Raw genomic sequence first — 24,071 nt, 5'->3', positions numbered from 1 at the left:
TTCAATTATACACATATTTGCTAAATGTCTGTTTTATACAGGTACTCATTGGACTTATTTTCACGTGTTAGCCATAACCCACACTCTGAGATGTTGGTGATTTTTAATACTGAATGTGGAGATACTTATTTTCCTCAGCAGATTATTCTAGTGGTTAGTTTGGGTCCATGCCACTGATTCCATATCTTTGGTGTCTCGGCTTGTTGCTTGACTCCTGAAGAATTGGCATTCTAGATTTACGGGATTGGCAGCTTACCCTTGTTACTCCTCTATTCCTTGCCGTTAAATGCCAAAGTGTTATGTGCATTCTTAGTATGTGCAAAGGTTATACCTAAATACTTGCCTCTAGGTGCGTTTGAAAAGTGAGTGCTCTTCCCCACTACTAAAAGTAAGGTAAGATGAGCAGAACCATACTCTGGCACCATATTCAGAAGTTGTGGATACTAAATGTAAGAGAATCTTGTGGCTTCCTTAGGGAAAGCCATCTTTTGTTGACAGTGAAAGAATTCCCTCTTCAGAAGTGTCAGTTGAATTTCCCTGAGCCTATTCCCTGACCAGAGAGAGCAGTGATCTCACAGAATGTTCTTGCTATTGCCCCGATGCAGTCAATCTCAGGCATAAACAAACAAGGTTTTCGTTAGTGTCTTTGGTAGCACAGTTGAGATCAGACAGTAGGAATTTACTGGAGACCCTAAGAAACTACAGTAATAAATTACTTTGCCTTCTTCCTACTTGATAAAAGGGAACTTCTCATATAACTACATCAGTTAGTCAGTTCAGTCGCTCAGTCGTGTCCAACTCTTTGCGACCCCATGAACTGCAGCACGCCAGACTCCCCTGTCTATCACTAACTCCTGGAGATTGTTCAAACTCATGTCCATTGAGTCAGTGATGCCATCCAACCATCTCATCCTCTCTCCTCCCCTTTTCCTCCTGCCTTCAATCTTTCCCAGCATCAGGGTCTTTTCATATGAGTCAGCTCTTCGCATCAGGTGGCCATAGTACTGGAGCTTCAGCATCAGTCCTTCCAATGAATATTCAGGACTGATTTCCTTTAGGATTAACTGGTTTGGCCTCCTTCAAGTCCAAGGGACTCTCAAGAGTCTTCTCCAACACCACAGTTCAAAAGCATCAATTCTTTGCCATTCAGCTTTCTTTATAGTCCAACTCTCACATCCATACATGGATTCTGGAAAAACCATATCTTTGAAAACTAGATGGATCTTTGTCACGAAAGTACTGTCTCTACTTTTTAATATGCTGTCTAGGTTGGTCATAACTTTTCTTCCAAGGAACAAGCGTCTTTTAATTTCCTGGCTATAGTCACCATCCAGGGTGATTTTGGAGCCTCCCAAAATGAAGTCTGTCACTGTTTCCACTGTTTGCCCATCTATCTGCCATGAAGTGATGGGACCAGATGCCATGATCTTAGTTTTCTGAATGTTGACCTTTACACCAACTCTTATACTTTCATCATGAGGCTCTTTAGTTCTTCACCTTCTGCCATAAGGGTGGTGTCATCTGTGTATCTGAAGTTACTGATATTTCTCCCTGCAATCTAGATTCCAGCTTGTGCTTCATCCAGTCAGGCATTTTGCATGATGTACTCTGCATATAAGTTAAATAAGCAGGGTGGCACTATACAGCCTTGACATACTCCTTTCCCAATTTGGAACCAGTCTGTTGTTCTGTGTCTGGTTCTAACTTTTCTTGACCTGCTTCTTGACCTACATACAGATTTCTCAGGAGGCTGGTAAGGTGGTCCCATCTCTTTAAGAATTTTCCACAGTTTGTTGTGATCCACACAGTCAAAGGCTTTGGCGTAGTCAATGAAGCAGAAGTAGATGTTTTTCTGGTATTCTCTTGCTTTTTCGATGATCCATTGGATGTTGGCAGTTTGATCTCTGGTTACTCTGCCTTTTCTAAATCCAAATTGAACATCTGGAAGTTCACAGTTCATGTACTATTGAAGCCTAGCTTGGAGAATTTTGAGCATTACTTTGCTAGCATGTGAGATGAGTGCAATTGTGCAGTAGTTTGAACATTCTTTGGCATTCCCTTTCTTTGGCATTGGAATGAAAAGCGACCTTTTCCAGTCCTGTGGCCACTGCTGAGTTTTCCAAATTTGCTGGCATATTGTGTACAGCATTTTCACAGCATCATATTTTAGGTTTTGAAATTGCTCACCTGAAATTCCATCACCTCCCCTAGCTTTGTTCATAGTGATGCTTCCTAAGGCCTACTTGACTTTGCATTCCATGATGTTTGGCTCTAGGTGAGTGATCACATCATCGTGGCTATCTGGGTCATGAAGATCTTTTTTGTATAGTTCTTCTGTGTATTCTTGCCTCCTCCTCTTAATATCTTCTGCTTCTGTTAGTTGTCAGTTGAATTTCCTAACTGACCTATATAGACCTAACATACAACTACATAGTATACACATAAGGATATAATGTACCTAATCTAAATCAGAAAAATGGAACAGCATTTTCTTTTTGCTTTAAATAAAAGAATTATCAACCACAGCTGACTCTCAAATATCAATTGAGTCCCTATTCACACTTTATCTGGTCGAAACATTTATAAAAGATATTAATCCAAATGGTAGGCATCGGGAAAGACTTTCTGGAGAGTAATAAATAGAGCTATATAATGTATTATAATTTAGTGCTTGTCCATGTTCACCTGGGCATCCGTATCACCATGTTCACCAGGGCATACCGCTCTGCTAAACCTATGTCTGCTTTCAGAGGGTAGAAATAATTTTTCTCTTACCACCAAGGGACCCCCTCTTAAGCATATCTTTCCTTCCCAAAACCTTGTTCTAAGGTGTGAGAGTAGTCTGGAATCTTTTGTCCTGTCTCTCCACCTTCTAAGTTTGTATCTCCTCTCTTAGGTCATGTCCAGTATGAGAATATCTGGTTTTCTTCAGGCAAGACCTTATTTGCTATCTACCCTTCTACAGAGCAGCTTCTTTAGTAAAATGAGCCCAGCATCTTTAGAAGAAGTACATGCATATGAGATGATTTGTGGGATATTCTGCAGAAATATGTGAAGAGAGCTGGGATTCCAGTCCTTATGTTTGAACAGGTGTCTGTGACTGAGGAGAACTATAAATTGTAAGTAAGTGGGAACAGAGCAAAGGTATTTCTTCTGTCAGGTTGATGGGAGGAGTATAGAGTACAGCAGGTTTTGACAGGGAGGGGAACAAGGCAATTCAGATTAATCTGTGTTCTGTGGAAAAGTTGTCATTTTACTCTTAATGGCAAGTTCTAACTCCTGTTAGAGAGACAAATAGTGTTTTGAGATCATAGCCCTTCAGGGCAGGGCGGGGGGTGGGGGGGAGGGTGTGAGTGTGTGTGTGTGTGCACGTACATGTGTAAGAGTTTGGTAAATGTGTTTTTGATGGGTTATATGTATACATGGTACAAAATTCAAAAAATATAAAAGGCTTTAATGGAAAGAAAACTACCCTTGTACCTCTCTTATTTCCCCTCACTAGAGAGACAGTTACTAGTTTTATTATGTAAAATGAAAGTGAAGTCGCTCAGTCGTGTCTGACTCTTTGCGACCCCATGGACTGTAGCCTACCAGGCTCCTCCGTCCATGGGATTTTCCAGGCAAGGGTACTGGAGTGGGATGCCGTTGCCTTCTCCAGGTGATCTTCCCAACCCAGGGATCGAACTTGGGTCTCCCACATTGCAGGCAGACACTCTACCGCCTGATCCACCAGGGAAGATTCTATTCATATACAAGTGTACGTGTGAATTTGTTTTCTGCCACAAATGGTGGTATACTAAATATACATATGTACCTTTAAAAAAATTTAATAGAACCTAGAGAGATCAGCTCACTTTGATAATATAAAGAGCTTGCTTATTTTTGTCATGGCTATTTGCATTGAATAGGTGTTCCATAATTTAATTTCCTATTGCCTCTTTTTAGATTACTTTCATATTTTTTTTCTGTTAAAAGCAGTATTTTTCTTTAAACTTTGCTTATAAAGGTATAATTTCATACATGTAAAAAAGTGGGTAGAAGTAGCGTTTGCTGAGTCATAAAATATGTACATCTTAAGTTTTGATAGGTATTTCCAAATAACCTTACAAACAGGTCATACTTCTGTTCTACTCACTAACTTTTGTGTTAACTTATATCTTGCTGCTAAGTCGCTTCAGTTGTGTCCGACTCTGTGCGACCCCATAGATGGAAGCCCAATAGGCTCCTCTGTCCCTGGGATTCTCCAGGCAAGAACACTGGAGTGGGTTGCCATTTCCCTCTCCAGTGAACTTATTTCTTGGTATCTGCCAATCCGATAAGTAAAAAAGGGCCTTTAATTTGCCCTCTTATTTTGAACAAAGTTAGGGGTTTTTAATATATGTATTTCATGGCACCTATATTTTTCTTCTGTAAATTTTGTTCATGAACTTTGCCTATTTTATTCTGGATTGTTGGTTTTTCTCTTACTGATTTTGAAGTTATTTTTAAGGAAATAGATACTGTGCTTTATTATCTGTTGTTTGTGTTAGACAGAATAATGTGTTGATCCTCCCCTCACCCATAGCCCCCATACTTCAAAGATGTCCTCACCCTAATCCTTGGAACCTGTGAATGTGTTAGGACTTTGCAAATGTGATTAAGGTTATGAACTTTGATATGGGGTGATTATCCTGGATTATCTGGAAGTGTTTAGTCTAATCATACAAATCCTTAAAAGTAGAGAACCTTTCCTGTCTGTGGGACTGCAGTCAGAGAAAGATGTGATTTTAGAAGAAGATTCAAAGAGAAAAATGTACCTGGCATTGAAGATTGAAGACCACAAATGAGGGAATGTGGATGACTTGTAGAGTTTGGAAACGATGAGGAAACGCACTCTCTTGCATGACTTCCTGAAAGGAATGCAGCAGTGCTGGCACCTTGGTTTTAGCCTTGTGACGCCCTTTGGGCTTCAGCTTACAGACGTGCTTACATTGGTGGTGTTTTCAGTCACTAAGTTTTTGGTAATTTGTTACAGCAGCAATAGAAGACTAATACATATTGTTTTACATTTCCCCCCTCAATTTGTTACCCTTTTTTCAAAAATAAACTTTATTGTATTTTTACTGTGCAGGAATGTTTGTATAGTTGAATTTATTTTTTTAATGGCCTCTGAATCTTAAGTCTTTTCTACTACAAGATTATTTTAAAATTTACCATGTTTTATTCTAATGCTTTTATCTCATTATGAACTCTAGTATTAATGTTGGTTCCCTGCCTTCTACAATCTGATTTCTGACAGTGAATACTTTTATTTATAGTTCAGCTCTTCTGACATAGACAACTTCCAAAAATGAAATGATAGCATCAGTGCTGGTAATCAGGGAGTCAGAGGAATGGATAGTAGTCATGCCAGAAGGCAGGGATATACTGTGTTGGAGTTTTAAACTACTTTGGCAGGTTGATGATAACTGTTTAGCAGAACCTAGAATGGTTGATTTTAAAAAGAATATTTTGTGAATACCTCTATGTATATCCTTCAGATTTTAGTTTTATTTTTCATTCTTGTGGAAGGCTTCCCAGATTCTTATGACTAAATGTAAATGCTTCCATTATGTAAGCAGTACATGGAAGATTTAGATAACTGATACTTACGTGTTTTTACTCAAAGAAAAAAGTTCTGATGCGGGCTGTCTCCTGGGTTTGTTATATAACACTACAGGACAAAACAAATTTAGACCATTTCAGAACACAGATACTGGAACATCATAAAGTTACTTTAATATATTAAGTCATTATAGAAGTAACATTTATTGAGCACCTAACTATGGACTTCACTGGTGGCTCAGAGAGTAAAGTCTCTGCCTACAATGTGGGAGACCTGGGTTTGATCCCTGGGTCTGGAAGATCCCTTGGAGAAGGAAATGGCAACCTACTGCAGTACACTTGCCTGGAAAATCCCATGGCGGAGGAGCCTGGTAGGCTACAGTCCATGGGGTCGCAAAGATACGGATAAGACTGAACGACTTCACTTCACTTCACTTCAACTATGAGCCAGGCACAGTGCTAACTAAGCATTTTGCACACATTTCCTCATTTAGTTCTCAAACCCTGCCATAGATGCAATTTACACACCAGGAAAATGGAGGTACAGAAAGTTAAGTGATTTGTTCAAGATTATAACTTTTAAATGACACAACTGCCTTTGGAATTTAGGAAATCTGACTTGCTATTAAAACACAGTGTTATTAACTGCCATGTCATTGCTTCAGATTGATGATTACTATGTGGGAAATTATAACTTATAGTTTTTAAAGTTGCCGATACAAAAGGAGTGTTTCAAGACCTTTGTCTTTTTAATGTGATTCCTTAATTTCCGTATCTGTAAAATGAAGAAATAACCTATCTCATTAAGGTTGATGTAGTAAAAGTTCTGCTAAAAACACAAGTCAGAGTATTCTACGCCTTTGCTTTTTTTACCGTGTGGTCTCTTCATTGTGATAGAGTACTAACTTTGTGCATGATGTGCAAGGCTTGATACGGTAAGGTCTGGTAAGTTAGTTCAGTTCAGTCTCTCAGTCGTGACCAACTCTTTGTGACCCCATAAACCACAGCATGCCAGGCCTCCCTGTCCATCACCAACTCCCGGAGTCCACCAAAACGCATGTCCATCGAGTTGGTGATGCCATCCAACCATCTCATCCTCTGTTGTCCCCTCCTCCTCCTGCCCTCAATCTTTCCCAACATCAGGGTCTTATCCAATGAGTCAGCTCTTATCAGGTGGCCAAAGTATTGGAGTTTCAGCTTCAACATCAGTCTTTCCAATCAACAACCAGGACTGATCTCCTTTAGAATGGACTGGTTGGATCTCCTTGCAGTCCAAGGGACTCTCAAGAGTCTTCTCCAACACCACAGTTCAAAAGCATCAGTTCTTCAGTGCTCAGCTTTCTTTATAGTCCAACTCTCACATCCATACATGACCACTGGAAAAACCATAGCCTTGACTAGATGGACTTTTGTTGGCAAAGTAGTGTCGCTGCTTTTTAATATGCTGTCTAGGTTGGTCATCTTTCCTTCCAAGGAGTGAGCGTCTTTTAATTTCATGGCTGCAATCCCCATCTGCAGTGATGTTGAAGCCCAGAAAAATACAGTCAGCCAGTGTTTCCACTGTTTGCCCATCTGTCGGCCATGAAGTGATGGGACCAGACTCTCCTCGTTCACTTTCATTAACAGGCTCTTTAGTTCTTCACTTTCTGCCATAAGGGTGTTGTCATCTGTGTATCTGATGTTATTGATATTTCTCTTGGCAACCTTGATTCCAGCTTGTGCTTCCTCCAGCCCAGCGTTTCTCATGATGTACTCTGCTTAGAAGTTAAATAAGCAGGGTGACAATATACAGCCTTGACGTACTCCTTTTCCTATTTGGAACCAGTCTGTTGTTCCAAGTCCAGTTCTAACTGTTGCTTCCTGACCTGCATACAGATTTCTCAGGAGGCAGGTCAGATGGTCTGGTATTCCCATCTCTTTCAGAACTTTCCACAGTTCATTGTGATCCACACAGTCAAAGGCTTTGGCATAGTCAATAAAGCATATATAGATGTTTTTCTGAAACTCTCTTGCTATTCTGATGATCCAGTGGATGTTGGCAATTTGATCTCTGGTTCCTCTGCCTTTTCTAAAACCAGCTTGAACATCTGGGAGTTCACAGTTCACGTATTGCTGAAGCCTGGCTTGGAGAATTTTGAGCATTACTAGCGTGTGAGATGAGTGCAGTTGTGCATTAGTTTGAGCATTCTTTGGCATCACCTTTCTTTGGGATGGCATTTATTTTATTTCTTACCTTTCTTTTGCTTATGCATGCCATCCTCTTTTGAACTTAATATTGGTCCTTAAATATGACATTACTCGTGTCATGCCCTCCATGGTGTGCACTTTGCCTTTTTCTACCTGATGATACTGCTATTTCAAAATCCACATTGGATATGAAAATTAGTCATTTCTTACCATGTACTCCCATCTTTGGTAACATATCTTTGTCTGCTAACTTAGGAGTTTCTATAAGCAAAGAAGCATAACTTTAAATTGTGTTTATGTGTGAAACATATAAATAAATGCTCGCTGGATAAGTGAATAGATGAGTGAGTACTAATGTGGTTATCTTCTGAATATCATCTGCCTTTATATTTAGCTAAGAAAACAAGTTACTGACTACACTGTGAAGTGCTGTATGATAAAATAGTTCTATTAAATGCTTCCTTTTTCTCTTGTACCCAGTCTATGTAATAATATTTAATATTTGGATGATAATGTTTGCTTAAAATATACAGTGGAGAACATAGGATATTGATATTTGTCACTGCAAATATCCCTCTAAACTCTTACTGTGCTGAACAAATCTTAAGGAATCCTAAGTATCTTCTCTTTGTTGTTGTTCTTTGTGGAGTTTCTTGGCCATTTTGTTTTGGTACAGTTATAGTTAGAGATGGAAAAGAGTTATCTTTGCCTCCTATGTATGGATTGCTTTATCCTCAAGAAGATTTTCCCCTTAGCTCTTTATTGTTTCCTGTTGGTTCTGTAACAAATCAGCACAAACTTAGTGACGTAAAATAACAGAAGTTTATTATATTGTAGTCTGAAGGTCAGGAATCCAACTGGCTCTCACTGGGCTAAAATCAAGTTATTGACAGGGCTGCATTCATTTTGGAAAATCTAGGGAAGAATTAAGCTTCAGAAAAATCCAGGGCAGAATTCATTTCCTTGATTTTCGAGGCTTGTATTCTTGTCTCATGACCTCCTCTTCCATCTTCAAAGCCAAGCAGTGTAGCATTTTCAAATCTGTTATTCTGACCTTCTCTTCTGCCTCTTTTTTCTACTTTAATCGCTTTTACGGTTGTTTCATTTTCATTTTCTGAGTATTGCTTAACATATTTTGTTCCCTTGGAAGTATAATTTTGTGGTTTACTTAAGAGAATGAGATATAACCCTACATAACCAGCATTCACATTTGAAAGGAAATATCATCTTGATAAATCTGTAAATTACAGGATCTTAAAAACCAATTGCAGAGCAGCTTTGTCCTAGAGATAAAGTATTCTTAATCTCAGGTTTGTGAATCTTTTGGAAGGAACTGTGAATCACCAAAATTGTGTTCAAATGTGAGTTTTTAGCCTTTTTTTTTTTCCTTCATGGGAGTTATTATGTAGCTTTAATCACAATTTCAGTAGCATCATTAATTACTCTGGTCTCCTAGTTTAAGAACCATTACTATACAGAACAAAAAGACTTGTAGAGCTCTGGCTTTTTCTCAGGCCTTGTTACTAAATTTATATCCATTTCTAATTGCCTATTGGTCATTTATAATGTTATAGCTGACTGTTCTGAAGCTTAAAACATTTCTGCAGTACCTTTCTTTCCTTTTCCTCTTTCCTTTCTTCCTCTCTCCTGTCCCATCCAACCACCTCTGGACTCTTATGTTGAGAGCAGTTTGATTCTAAGGTTTTAAGTCTCTATTTGTTTTTGTTGACTTGTTTAAGTCTTTATTTATTTTATTTTCTGCCAGAGATTGCTAAGTATGCTTTTATATATTTAGTAATATTGTCCCCAGTTTTTAGATGGGTCCATTCAGTTCAGTTCAGTCACTCAGTCGTGTCCGACTCTTTGCGACCCCATGGACTGCAGCACACCAGGCTTCCCTGTCCATCACCAACTCCCAGAGCCTGCTCAAACTCATGTTCATCGGCGATGCCATCCAACCATCTCGTCCTCCCTCGTCCCCTTCTCCTGCCTTCAGTCTTTCCCTGCATCAGGGTCTTTCCCAGTGACTCAGTTCTTCATATCAGATGGCCAAAGTATCAAGAGTTTTAGCTTCAGCATCAGTCTTTCTAATGAACATTCAGGACTGATTTCCTTTAGGATGGACTGGTTGGAGCTCCTTGCTGTTCAAGGGACTCTCAGGAGTCTTCTCCAACACCATCAAGAGCATCAATTCTTCGGCGCTCAGCTTTCTTTATAGTCCAACTCTAACATCCATACACGACTACGGAAAAACCATAGCTTTTACTAGAAAGACCTTTGTCAGCAAAGTAGTGTCTCTACCTTTTAATATGCTGTCTAGGTTGGTCATAACTTTTGTTCCAAGGAGCAAGCATCTTTTAATTTCATGGCTGCAGTCACCATCTGCAGTGATTTTTGAAGCCCCCCAAAAGTAAAGTCTGTTACTTTCCATTGTTTCCCCATGTATTTGCCATGAAGTGATGGGACTGGATGGATGCCATGATCTGCGTGGGGTTTTGAATGTTGTTTTAAGCCAGCTTTTCCACTCTCCTTTTTCACCATCATCAAAGGCTCTTTGGTTCCTCTTCACTTTCTGCCATAAGGGTGGTATCATCTGAGTATCTGAGGTTATTGATATTTCTCCCAGCAATCTGAATTCCAGCTTGTGCTTCATCCAGCCAGGCATTTCACATGATGTACTCTGCACATAAGTTAAATAAGCAGGGTGGCAGCATACAGCCTTGACATATTCCTTTCCCAATTTGGAACCAGTCTGTTGTTTCATGTCTGGTTCTAATTATTGCTTCTTGACTTGCATACAGATTTCTCAGGAGGCAGGTAAGGTGGTCTGATGTTCCCATCTCTTTAAGAATTTTCCAGTTTGTTGTGATCTACACAGTCAAAAGCTTTGGCGTAGTCAGTGAAGCAGAAATAGATGTTTTTTTGGTATTCTCTTGCTTTTTCGATGATCCAGTGGATGTTGGCAATTTGATCTCTGGTTCGTCTGCCTTTTCTAAATCCAGCTTGAACATCTGCAATCTCACAGTTCACATACTGTTGAAGCCTGGCTTGGAGAATTTTGAACATTGCTTTGCTAGCATGTGAGATGAGTGCAGTTGTGCGGTAGTTTGAACATTCATTGGCTTTCCCTTTCTTTGGGATTGGAATGAAAAGTGACCTTTTCCAGTCCTCTGGCCACTGCTGAGTTTTCCAAATTTGCTGGCATATTGAGTGCAGCACTTTCACAGCATCATCTTTTAGGATGATAGGTCCATAGTGGACTGCAATATGTTAGATGGATCTGTAGTGGACTGAAATACTACCTTTCTTAGCTTCCCTTACAGGTGGGTGTGCGTTGTGACAGTGTGATATAAACTGATATGTCCATATAACTATATTTATTAAGATACTTTATTATATAAAGTTCATTATAATAACTTCCTAGGTATTTTCTCTGCCCATAGTTTGTCTTTGCTGTATTTTTTCCTGCATTTTGAAGCTGTGTAAATCTTTATTGAACACTCTCCTTCCTCCTTTGGTAGGAAGCTTCTTAGATCAGGGTATAAATGATGTGTATTGGCAACAATCTTGTAATAAGTGGTCAGTTTTTTTGGTGAAGGTGTAATTGAAAACTGTTTAAAGTAATGTTAAATACATCAGTCAAGTTTCTAAAAAATGTGCACTTAGAAGTTTTAAAGCATTAAAAGGTAGGAAGTTGGGTTAAGCTTATGAAAAGTTGGGATGGAGAAATTATCTGGAACAAATCCACACTAAACCAGGATGGCCCCTGTATACAAAGAGAAACTAATGAAAATAGATTGCAGTTCACCAACCCTGTACAGCAGCTATGAGAACCTGGTAGCTGTTCCTAGTGGAAACAAGGTCATATATAGCTGAGAAACAAAAACCAATTTGGATTTAACTTCTGGATAGTGGAAAAGAATGTGTGGCTCTAATTTAGTAAATAACAGGAATACTTGCTCTGCCAGACATGGGTGATTTTAGGGACTTTCTTACTGTCACAGAAAATAGAATATTCTGTTTGTTAAAATGACTTTAAAAAGAAAACAAAGTTTTATCTCTTAATTGGATGTAACAAGCTTTAAAATAGGTATGTATGAGATCTTGCAAAAAGTTGCCAGCACAAATCATAAAGGAAAGAAATGTTTGACCATGGTAAGATAAAAGTTTCATTCTTCAAAGGACATTAAAAAATAAAAGAAGCCATAGTTTGGAAGAAGATATATGTAATTCACATAACTGGCAAATGATTAGTATATGTAATATGAAGCATTTATGCAAATCAACAGAAAAGGACAACCGAGTTGACAATTGGGATAATATAGAAGGAATGAAGAGGGGGTAGTTGAGTGAGTATATCATATAATCAGCTTGGTAATCAGAAAGCTAGAGGATTCTCCGAGGGAGAAAAGAAACTGAAAAAGATTATCTTGTGTATTAGACTATTGTTGTTTAGTCACCAAGTTGTGTTTGACTCTTTTGCTACCCTATGGACAGTTGCCCACCAGGGTCCTCTGTCCATGGGATTTTCCAGGCAAGAATGCTGGAGTGGGTTGCCATTTCATTCTCCAGGATATCTTCCTGAACCATGGATAGAACCTGTGTCTCTTGGATTGGCAGGTGGGTTCTTGGCAGGTGGGAGCCACCAGGGAGGCTGTTTTAGACTTAAAAATTCTTCTATAACTGTACTCTTTATTTGTTTTAAAAAATTGCCAAGTTGCATTTGAAAATTCAGTCATAATATGTATTTATTCACAAAATATAGTAAAGTATAACAAGAATTATTCTGGATCATATATAATATGGTACTGCTATTTCAAAAGAAACTACATGGATCAATACAACTGAAGCAAAGTTTATCTTTGTGTTTGATCATCTTTTGCTCTATTGAAATAATAAATTCTAGATAATGAAGCTAATGACTGTTAAGAATTATAGATAATTATCTAATTAGATATAGTTTAGAATACTTGCTTTGTAGTTATAAGCACATCAACAGATCTTCTTGGCTTTTCTTCCAAAATAGAGCCCCCCACCCCCCATCAGTCCATTCCTCTTTTGTCTGTTATCATCTTAGTTCAGTTCAACATTACCTCTCACTTAGACTTCTGCATTAATTGTGCAATTCCCCTCCTGTGAGTGAAGAATATATTTAATGTAGTTATTCAAGTAAGATCAGAAATAAATGGTTGAGATACAGTTTAGATTTTGCATAAAATAAGGGAAACCAAGCAATTTATTACAAGAGCATCTTCATTTCATTAGAATGAAAACTTGACTTGAAAAGTGGTTATTATGTAGTTCAGTACCAGAGGGACAAATAGAGCTTTAGATTTTAGCCATTTTGGAAAATAACATTAAATGGTTGTCATATTTGACTTTTTATTTATTTGTTTTTGAAACAGCAAGCTTTTTAAAAATTGACATATTTTGTTTGCTTTGCTTTTGTTTTGGGGTTTTTTGTTTGTTTATTTTTGTATTTTTTGCTAAGCCATGTGGCATGTGGAATCTTAGTTCCCCAACCAGGGATCAAACCAATGCGCCCTTTGGTGCAAGTGTGGCATCTTAATTACTGGACCACTAGGGAAGTTCCTAATTGACATGTGGTTGAGTTATAATATTATGTTAGTTTCAGATATACAGTGTAGTGTTTCAGTGTTTTTGTAGATTATATTTCCTATAGATGATTACATGATAATGTGTATAAGTCCCTGCAGTATTCAGTATATCCTTGTTGCTTATCTGTTTTACATATAGTAGTTTGTATCTGTTAATCCTATACCCTAATTTGTCCTTCCCACTCCCGTTTGATAACCACAAGTTTGTTTTCTGTATCTGTGACTCTGCAGCACATGGCATTATTTTACTATTTTATGACTGAGTTATATTCTTTTTTATATATAGTGTGTGTGTGTGTGTGTGTGTGCGTGCGTGCATGAACACTCAGTTGCTCAATTGTGTCCTATTCCCATGGACTGCCATCAGGCTTCTCTGTCTATGAAATTATCTAGGCAAGAATACTGAAGTGAGTTGCATTTCCTACTCCAGGGGGTCTTTCTGACCTCGGGATCAGATCTGTCACTTTTGTGTCTCCTGTACTGGCAGGCTGATTCTTTACCACTGTGCCACCTGAGAAGTGTTTGTATATAATATGTTACATATATTATATACACACACTATGTCTTCTTAATCTAGTCCTATTGTTGATGGGCACACTTGGGTTGCTTCTGTGTCTTGGCTATTGTAAATACTGTTGCTGTGATCATTGGTACATGTATTTTTTCAAATTAGTGTATTCATTTTTTCCAGGTATATCCAGGAATGGGTTATATGGTAGTTCTATTCTTAGTTTTTGAGGAACCTCTATACTAGTTTCTATAGTGGCTGCACCAGTTTACATCCCTACCAGCAGTATACAAGGGTTCCTTTTCTCCATATCCTCTTCAACTTTTTAGATAAATCAGTGGGAACAAATGCTTTTCAACTGTTTTAAAAAAGATCCAGAATGAAATTCTGAGATTTTTGACAATAAGAGTAGATTGTCAAGTAGCAGCTGTTGTCTCAGAGACTAACAGATTGCAAATATGATACCAGAGAGAGTAAAAATCCAACAAATGCTAGAATTTTAATTCCATGATGGTAAATACTATTTTTCTTTGTTTTCCACATTTACTAGAGTGGGCATCTATTGTTTACATGACCAGAAAAAAGAAAAACATTTATTGTTATTTTAAATAGGAGACTGATTTCGTTCCTTGCTCTTAAGTCCCATTTATCTAAGGAGTGGACTACAAACAGATTTTTATATGCTACAAGGCAGAGCATGATAAAGTTTGTAAGAGCTGCCACTAATGTCTTTGGAGTGGTTGCATATTTGAAACAAAAGAGTTAGTGATTTTATGTGGGAGAACAAGATGACATTTGAAAGCATGGAGGTTATGTGATTAAAGCACAGGTGAAAAGATTTAACTGTGGCACTCGGGAAGGTCTGTCAACTCCCCCCCCGCCCCGCCCCAACATTTACTAAACAGCTTGAAAATTTTTGTGTTAAGTATTCTAGTCGTAGGTCTTAAACTTGAAAGCTGAATTGTTAAATTATAAGCTGATGTTTGTATATGAAATACAAATTTATTTACATAAGCTTCTGGAGTACTTTAAAGTTTGAATGATCAACTTGGATTAATAAGGGAAACATTTTTGTGGTATGGTTGAAAACATGAGATTCAAAAAAAATTTTATGTAAGTTATTAGCCAGCTTTAAAACCTCTTTGTTGTATTAAGGTGAACTATGAATCAGGCAACCTTATTTTTTCAGTAATGAAATCTTTATTTTATCTAACTTTCCTAGAAAGGGCAACACATCTCTTTTAGCTGGCACTTTGATAAAACAAAAACAAATTGGGAATAGTGAGGGGAATTATGTCAGGGATTCTTTTGTTGAAAACATATTCTTACACTTATAAGTAACATTCTAAAATTTTTACAGTATTTTGAGTAAAGCCAAGATATAGTTAAAATGTGAGTTTTTAATTTATTTAAATTACTTTTATTAGTATTATAAGACTTAAGGGACTAAATCTGATAGAGTGTCTGATGAACTATGGAAAGAGGTTCGTGACATTGTACAGGAAACAGGGATCAAGACCATCCCCAAGAAAAAGAAATGCAAAAAAGCAAAATGGCTGTCTGAGGAGGTCTTCCAAATAGCTGTGAAAAGAAGAGAAAATGAAAAGCAAAGGAGAAGAAAGTTTTACCCATTTGAATGCAGAGTTCCAGAGAATAGCAAGGAGAGATAAGAAAGCCTTCCTCAGCGATCAGTGCAAAGAAATAGAGGACAACAATAGAATGGGAAAGACTAGAGATCTCTTCAAGAAAATTAGAGATACCAAGGGAACATTTCATGCGAAGATGGACTCAGTAAAGGACAGAAATGGTATGGACCTGACAGAAGCAGAAGATACTAAGAAGTGGCAAGAATACACAGAAGAACTGTACAAAAAGATCTTCATGACCCAGATAATCACGATGGTGTGATCACTGACCTAGAGCCAGACATCCTGGGATGTAAAGTCAAGTGGGCCTTAGAAAGCATCACTATGAACAAAGCTAGTAGGGGTGATAGAATTCCAGTTAAGCTATTTCAAATCCTGAAAGATGATGCTGTGAAAGTGCTGCACTCAGTATGCCAGCAAATTTGGAAAACTCAGCAGTGGCCACAAGACTGGGAAAGGTCAGTTTTCATTCCAATCCCAAAGAAAGGCAGTGCCAAACAATGCTCAAACTACTGCACATTTGCACTCATCTCACACGCTAGTAAAGTAATGCTCAAAATTCTCCAAGCCAGGCTTCAGCAATATGTGAACTGTGAACTTCCAGATGTTCAAGCTGGTTTTAGAAAAGGCAGAGGAACCAGAGATCAAGTTGCCAACATTCACTGGATCATGGAAAAAGCAAGAGAATACCAGAAAAACATCTATTTCTGCTTTATTGACTATGCCAAAGCCTTTGACTGTGTGGATCACAATAAACTGTGGAAAATTCTGAAAGAGATGGGAATACCAGACCACCTGACCTGCCTCTTGAGAAATCTGTATGCAGGTCAGGAAGCAACAGTTAGAACTGGACATGGAACAACAGACTGGTTCCAAATAGGAAAAGGAGTGCGTCAAGGCTGTATATTGTCACCCTGCTTATTTAACTTCTATGCAGAGTACATCATGAGAAACGCTGGGCTGGAAGAAGCACAAGCTGGAATCAAGATTGCCGGGAGAACTATCAGAAACCTCAGATATGCAGATGACACCACCCTTATGGCAGAAAATGAAGAGGAGCTAAAGAGCCTCTTGATGAAAGTGAAAGAGGAGAGTGAAAAAGTTGGCTTAAAGCTCAACATTCAGAAAACAAAGATCATGGCATCTGGTCCCATCACTTCATGGGAAATAGATGTGGAAACCGTGGCTGACTTAAGTTTTTTGGGCTCCAAAATCACTGCAGATGATGACTGCAGGCATGAAATTAAAAGACGCTTACTCCTTGGAAGGAAAGATGACCAACCTAGACAGCATATTCAAAAGCAGAGACATTACTCTGCCAACAAAGGTTTGTCTAGTCAAGACTATGGTTTTTCCAGTGGTCATGTATGGATGTGAGAGTTGGACTATAAAGAAAGCTGAGCTCTAAAGAATTGATGCTTTTGAACTGTGGTGTTGGAGAAGACTCCTGAGAGTCCCTTGGACTGCAAGGAGATCCAACTAGTCCATCCTAAAGGAGATCAGTCCTGGGTGTTCATTGGAAGGACTGATGTTGAAGGTGAAACGCCAATACTTTGGCCACGTGATGCAAAGAGCTGACTCATTGGAAAAGACTCTGATGTTGGGAAAGATTGAGGGCAGGAGGAGAAGGGGACAACAGAGAATGAGATGGTTGGATGGCATCACAGACTCAATGGACATGGGTTTCGGTGGACTCCCGGAGTTGGTGATGGACAGGGAGGCCTGGCATGCTGCGGTTTGTGGGGTTGCAAAGAGTCAGACATGACTGAGTGACTGAATTATACGATAATTTTTGGAGAAACTGAGAAATGAAAGGAAAATACTCAATTTTACCATCCTAAAATAACTGGCAGTGTTTTTAATGTATTTTCTAATAATCTTACAGTTTTATATTTTTAAAATATAAAATATGCTAAGAAGCATTATACAGATTCTAAATAAGAATTAGTAATAATCACAGATGATAAAATAAGAGTCTGTGCTCTGAAGAGGATAACTGCTTCTGTACTCTGAAGTTAAAATGTACTCTGATCTTCTAAATTGGGTTATTTTACTCGTTAGGTTTCTCCAGTCTTGCAGAATCTAGTATAAAATTCTCAGTTTCCAGTTTACTACATAATCAGGTGAGAAGAAAGAATCAGGATCCTGTAGTAAATAAACACTTAAATGATTATTGGGACCTTGAATTTTGGTTTTGATCAAAGTTCCACCTTGTGACTTTATAACTTCACTGAACCTCAAATGTGCTGAGCTTTAAATGCATGAGTTCAATTCACAAATATTTAATTTGAGCCAAATACGTCTAAGATAATGTGCTGTTTCTGGATATCCTTTGATTAAATTCTTGGTTAACCAAATAACCTTCATTTACTATTACTTCTATCCCGCCAAGCTTCTTGGAATGGTACTTGTTCCAGCTTAGCCCATGAGGAGCATTAGAATTAGATACCTAATTCAGTCTGGTCTTTATGTACCCATACCTCCTCTGGCCAGTTCTCTGAATGGAAGATTTTTAACAGTTGAGCCCAGATAGGAATCAGAGCCTGTAAGTAACTGAATCATAAAAAGCTTAGAATGGTCATATGTAAATTTAAAGACTTTTAGAACTTCTTTGCAAAGAATTATTTTGACCCTAGTTTAATAGAGAGTTATGTTTGAATTTGCAGTTTTTCCCCCCAGCTCCTACCTGGCTTTGAATTACCAGTATGACAAATACTTCAATTTTAAAATCTTTGTTGTAGTACTAATAATAAACTTAAAACGATACACAGAGTCGCACACGACTGAATGACTAAGCACAATAATACATAGTGTTTATTAGGTGTTAGGCTTTGTTTTAGTTTATTAAAGGTGAGTATTGTAACTCTCTCAAGGACATATAGGTAAGATGCTGAGCTAGGATCCAACTTTATAATAAAGTTTGACTTTAGACTTCTTACTTGACCAACACCGTGCAACTTTAAAAGAATACTATTATACAGAGTGAAGTAAGCCAGAAAGAAAAACACCAATACAGTATACTAACGCATATATATGGAATTTAGAAAGATGGTAACAATAACCCTGTGTACGAGACAGCAAAAGAGACACTGATGTATAGAACAGTCTTATGGACTCTGTGGGAGAGGGAGAGGGTGGGAAGATTTGGGAGAATGGCATTGAAACATGTAAAATATCATGTATGAAACGAGTTGCCAGTCCAGGTTCAATGCATGATACTGGATGCTTGGGGCTGGTGCACTGGGACGACCCAGAGGGATGGTATGGGGAGGGAGGAGGGAGGAGGGTTCAGGATGGGGAACACATGTATACCTGTGGCGGATTCATTTTGATATTTGGCAAAACTAATACAATTATGTAAAGTTTAAAAATAAAATAAAAAAAAATAAAAGAATACAACTCTCTGACAGAAAACCACTTGTGTTATGAAATATGAAGAACTTCTAAAAATCAGTACTAAAAGGCAACATAATACAAAATAAGTGACTTAAAAAGAAGGCATACAAATGGCCAGCCAGCATATGAAAAAAATGCTTGACGTCATGCATTCATATACTTACTACAGTGAGTATGGTTTAAAAAGTTGAAAACACCAAATGTTGGCACAGATGTGGAGTAACTGAAACTATCATACGTTGTTGATAGGAATAACGGTCCAGTCACCTTGGAAAACAGTTTCTTATATAGTTAAATATACTCCCCTATGACTCATCAATTCCATTCCTAGGTAATTATTCAAGAGAAATGAAAACATGTCTACAAAAAAACATATAAGAATGTTTATAAAAGCCTTATTCATAATAGCCAACACCTTGGAACATTTCAAATGCCTATCAGCGTAAGAAAGAATACATGAATTGTGATGCGTATTTATTTATTCAGTGAGAGGACTGACTACTTAGTGTTGACAGAGAATGAAGCCCTAATGTGACAACACAATAAGTGAAGGAAGTCAGATAGGGAGGGTGCAAGTGGTGCTTCTGCTTGATTCCATACGTAAGAAGGCCCAGAGCAGGCAAAACTAATGTGTATATTGGAAACCTTGTATAGCAGTGGTTACCTTGGTTACCTATTTGATGGGCAGGAGGCCTCAGGGAATTTTCTGGAGTCATGAAAATGTTCTATATCTTGATGTTGGTTGTGTATGTTTGTCAGAATTTGTGAAATTTTATACTTAATATCAATATATGCGATTATATAGAGTATACACCTCAGTCAAATAAATGTCAATATATAAAGTAGAAAAAAAGCAAGGAGTGGGTCTCAGACCCAGAGTGCTCAGAGGCACTCTGACAACAGGAGGGGACAACTGGCAAAGAACATTCAGAGATATTAAGTAGCACAGAATTATTATGTTGAACCTCAGTTGATAGTTGTAATAACCAAGACGTGTAATTTTCTAAGAAACTCAGTGTAATTTTCTAAGAAACTCAGTGTAATTTTCTAAGAAATTGCCAAGATATTTGACTTTTAGAAAGAATATAATGATTATTATATTAGAAGTTTTAGAATTAAAATGCTTAGATGTCAGTTATCTAGAACATTACTATATGAAACATTTCTTAGATTTTATGTAAAAAATAGTTGTGGAATATTGGGAAGTAATTCTGAATGGAACTGGAATGTGGTGTACCTCAAGAATAGTTTGCCAAAAAGAGAGCATGAAAATACCAATTTGCCTGATGGGTTAATAAACAAAACATTTCTTTATATATGTTTGTGTGGTTTAGATTTCTAGTTGTTAGGGAAAAATTGAAAATGTACCTGAGCTAAGCATGTTTGTTTCAGCATTTTGTTTATAATGTATTTCAGAAATGTTAGAAGCATAGAGGTGTCACAATTAAATGTGCTAGAATACAACAGTATTTTGTCTGGTTATATGCTAGGAGATGGACATATATAGACAAGTTTGACGGTAGTCTCTATAGTTTGTCTTTGCTACTGCTAAGTCACTTCAGTTAGATGGCAGCCCACCAGGCTCCCCTGTCCCTGGGATTCTCCAGGCAAGAACACTGGAGTGGGTTGCCATTTCCTTCTCCAATGCAGGAAAGTGAAAAGTGAAAGTAAAGTCGCTCAGTCATGTCCGACTCTCCGCGACCCCATGGACTGCAGCCTACCAGGCTCCTCCGTCCATGGGATTTTCCAGGCAAGAGTACTGGAGTGGGGTGCCATTGCCTTCTCCAAGTTTGTCTTTAGGATCCTTCATTACTTGTTCCATGGCAATCAAATTTGCTTGAACTACTCAAGTGGTGGAATAAGAGATCTGTAGTCTTTCATTGTGAGATTGGTCTTCAAAATAAAAGTTAACCTCTAAGTTAGTTACTCCGGGTTTTGACCTTTTTCAATTAGATTACTTTCTCTGGACTGTCATGGAAGTAGTAAACACTTAGGTACCACACGTTAGGTACCACACGTTAAGTGATGTGGTCTTTGGTTTCTCAAAGAAGACTGACATATTGGCTGGTTTTTTGTTTATGGAAAAGCTAATTTCTAATCTTTGCATCTATTTTAGTAATAGTTATGCACGAGTGCGAGCTGTGGTGATGACCCGGGATGACTCAAGTGGTGGATGGTTACCACTTGGAGGGAGTGGACTAAGCTGCGTCACTGTCTTCAAAGTCCCTCACCAGGAAGAGAATGGCTGTGCTGACTTTTTTATCCGTGGAGAGCGACTCAGGGACAAAATGGTAATGAATAATGCATCTTTTGCTATAATTTTAAGTTGTACAGAATGAATTCTCTGTAAAATTATGATTAGTATACTGTTATTTATGGAAATTGTTTTTGTCCTAGATTGATGATTGTTTCTGTAACTCTTTTAAAGACAGCACAATATGCCTGTTTTCTTTGCACCTGGGACTGGTATTATTGTACACATGTTGAAGGGGAGCTGTTTTTCTGATTAGGTTTAATGCAAGAACATTCATGAATAGTCCCCCTAGTTTTAAACCAGGTGCACTTCCTCGCCTTCTCCCCACTGTTACTTAAATTGGAGACTGGCGCTATAGTCCACAGGCCAAATCCAGGCCTGTTGTGTGTTTTTGTACAGCCCATGAGTTAAGAATGGATTTTGCATGTTTAAATGACTGAAAAAAATCAGTAATGGTTTTATGAACATGAAATTCAAATTTCAGTGTCCATAAAAAAATTTGTTGAAACATAGCCAAGCTCATTTGTTAACGTCTTATCTGTGGCTGCTTTCACACTGCAGTGATATCTGGCCCCTACTCTAGACTCTTGTGTTCTCAGATTCATGCTCCCTTCATCCTCTATCAGCCGAGGCTCATCATGTGACTAGTAGGTAGCCATCCTAGGTTTTAATTCTACTATCTTCTACACAGATAAGTGTTTCCTTACATTCATATGTTTTAAATTTTGAATTCAACCTTTGGTAATGTTAGGCATCTACTCTCTTAATTAGTGTAGAAAACTGTTTCTCCTTTATTTCATTTATGAGCCGAAAAATAATCATATCTGAGAAGCTGAGAAATGTTAATGTCGTTTCTGCATCAAGCAGAACTTAGAAAATGAGAATAAAGTGCTCAAAATTTCCAAGGCTCTTGGAAATAGCTAGAATTCCCTTTAACTATTAATATGTATTTGTAGACTGCTTTGTGAGCTCATTCAGCATCTATAATATTATTTCTATTGAAAATGTTTTAAGTTTTGAATAATATTCATATATAAATATTTTGAATAAACCTACTTTTAATTTTGATTCTTGGTTTCTGCATATTTTTTACTCCTGAATTATTTCAGTAATTTAAAAGGTTAGCTAACTTGTCTGTGCTCCAGTTTCTGTCTCAGTTAAATCTGATTTAATGACTTCCCTAAATCATCTTGAAAGACTTTTAATTTTTTACAAATTTAGGATTCCCTTCTGATGATGTATCTAGTTAATCAGAATGTGGTTTTAGGCTTATAAGAAACCCCAGTTGAAGTCAGAAGTATGTATAATAAAGTTAACATGTCATTTCTAAAAGTGTAAATATTTAAATGTGGTTCTGACCTTGGATAACACAGTGGCCAGCATATACTGATGCTTATTTAAAATATAGCCTGTAGACTTCTAAGAAAGAGCCCATGGTGACCTGTACGTACAAGTAATGCTTTTTGTCCAAGCTATTGATGACTGGGAAGTGTTGTTGGAGAAGTTGTAGGTTTTAGAATCTGAGTAAAACAGTCACAGTCTAAGTGGTTAAAGAACCCACCTGCCAGTGCAGGAGACGTAAGAGATGTGGGTTTGATTCCTGGGTCAGAAAGATCCTCTGGACGAGGGCATGGCAACCCACTCCAGTATTCTTGTCTGGAGAACCCCATGGAGAGAGGAACCTGATGGGCACCAGTTCATAGGGTAGCAAAGTCAGACACAACTAAAGTGACTTAGTACACAGCACACAAAGGCATTTCTTAATAGTAGAGATGGAAAAAGAGAAGAGAGATATCAAAGGTGGAGAAAGAATTGGAGAAAAACATCTTGCTGAGAAATCATAAGAACATGGAATGATGACCTAGATATGAAATAGAGAAAGAAAAAAATCAAAATGAAACAGAACCCAGTCAGCCCTACATATCCATAGGTTTCACATCTGTGGATTCAAACAACCACAGATGGAAAATATTTGGGAAAAGATTCCAGAAGGTGAAACCTAAATTTGCCTTGTGCTGCCAACTATTTACATAGCATTGACTTTATATTTGGTATTATCAATAATTTGGAGAATCATTTAAAATATATGGGAGAGGGGATGCATATGGTTATATGCAAATTCAATGTCATTATGTGAAAGAACTTTAACATCTGCAGATTTTGGTGTCAGCAGGGGCCAAACAGACAAGGCAGATACTGGAACCAGTCCCCTATGGATACCAAGGGACTACTGTATTGGCCATATTAATGAATGTGGACAGTTTACTTGAAGATAATTAAATAAGGAACCAAATTTGCATCACTAGGAGTGAAGGCTAGTCAGAGAATAAGCTCAGATTGATGTTTCAGGTTGTTGCTCAGAGTGTGATTTTTGACATAAAGCTTAGTGAGAATAAGCCTGGGATTTGGACATAATCCAAACTTACTTTCTGTGATGAGACATAAAAAAGTGCCTTTAACATAATCCTTAGGTGTAAAATAATAAACTAACAAGAAAATAGGTCCTTTTGATGGAAACACTGACCTAGGAATCATAACTGTTGTTTCAGTTAGCCGTTTCTCCTTGAGAAAGCTTACTATTTGTGAAATAGGAATGATAAGTGTATCTCTGTGTAGGATTGCCTTATTTCTGTAGGGAATAGCTGTAATAAAGCATTTGAATTGTATGCTCAAATTGTATGATCAAAGGCAGAGCAATAATACATGGCTATAAATTGAAGATAGCAGTTTTGTGAAGTCTCAAGACAAATGGGAAGTGACATTGATATAAACAGATTAATTGGCCCCCTCTGCTGCATAATACACTTCTAAGATACTTCTGAAGCAGTTATAGAATTAAAGTATGTATTCGTTTTCACTGCATTTTGAGGTCATTAATG

General features: G+C 37.8%; 1 protein-coding gene across 1 annotated transcript in view; it reads left to right on the top strand.

The window, feature by feature from the left end:
• The window catches only part of SPRED1 (sprouty related EVH1 domain containing 1), a 123,149-nt gene that overhangs the window by 42,814 nt on the left and 56,264 nt on the right, over positions 1–24,071 (top strand). The window contains exon 2 of the mRNA XM_006073014.4: positions 21,055–21,229. Within this exon, the coding sequence (XP_006073076.2) occupies positions 21,055–21,229 (175 nt within the window). The remainder of the gene's footprint in view (positions 1–21,054; positions 21,230–24,071) is intronic.

This window comes from Bubalus bubalis, chromosome 11, assembly GCF_019923935.1.
Source record: "Bubalus bubalis isolate 160015118507 breed Murrah chromosome 11, NDDB_SH_1, whole genome shotgun sequence".
Lineage (NCBI taxonomy): Eukaryota > Metazoa > Chordata > Mammalia > Artiodactyla > Bovidae > Bubalus > Bubalus bubalis.
The sequence above is the reverse complement of the archived record's forward strand: the minus strand, read 5'-3'. Positions and strand labels throughout refer to the sequence as shown.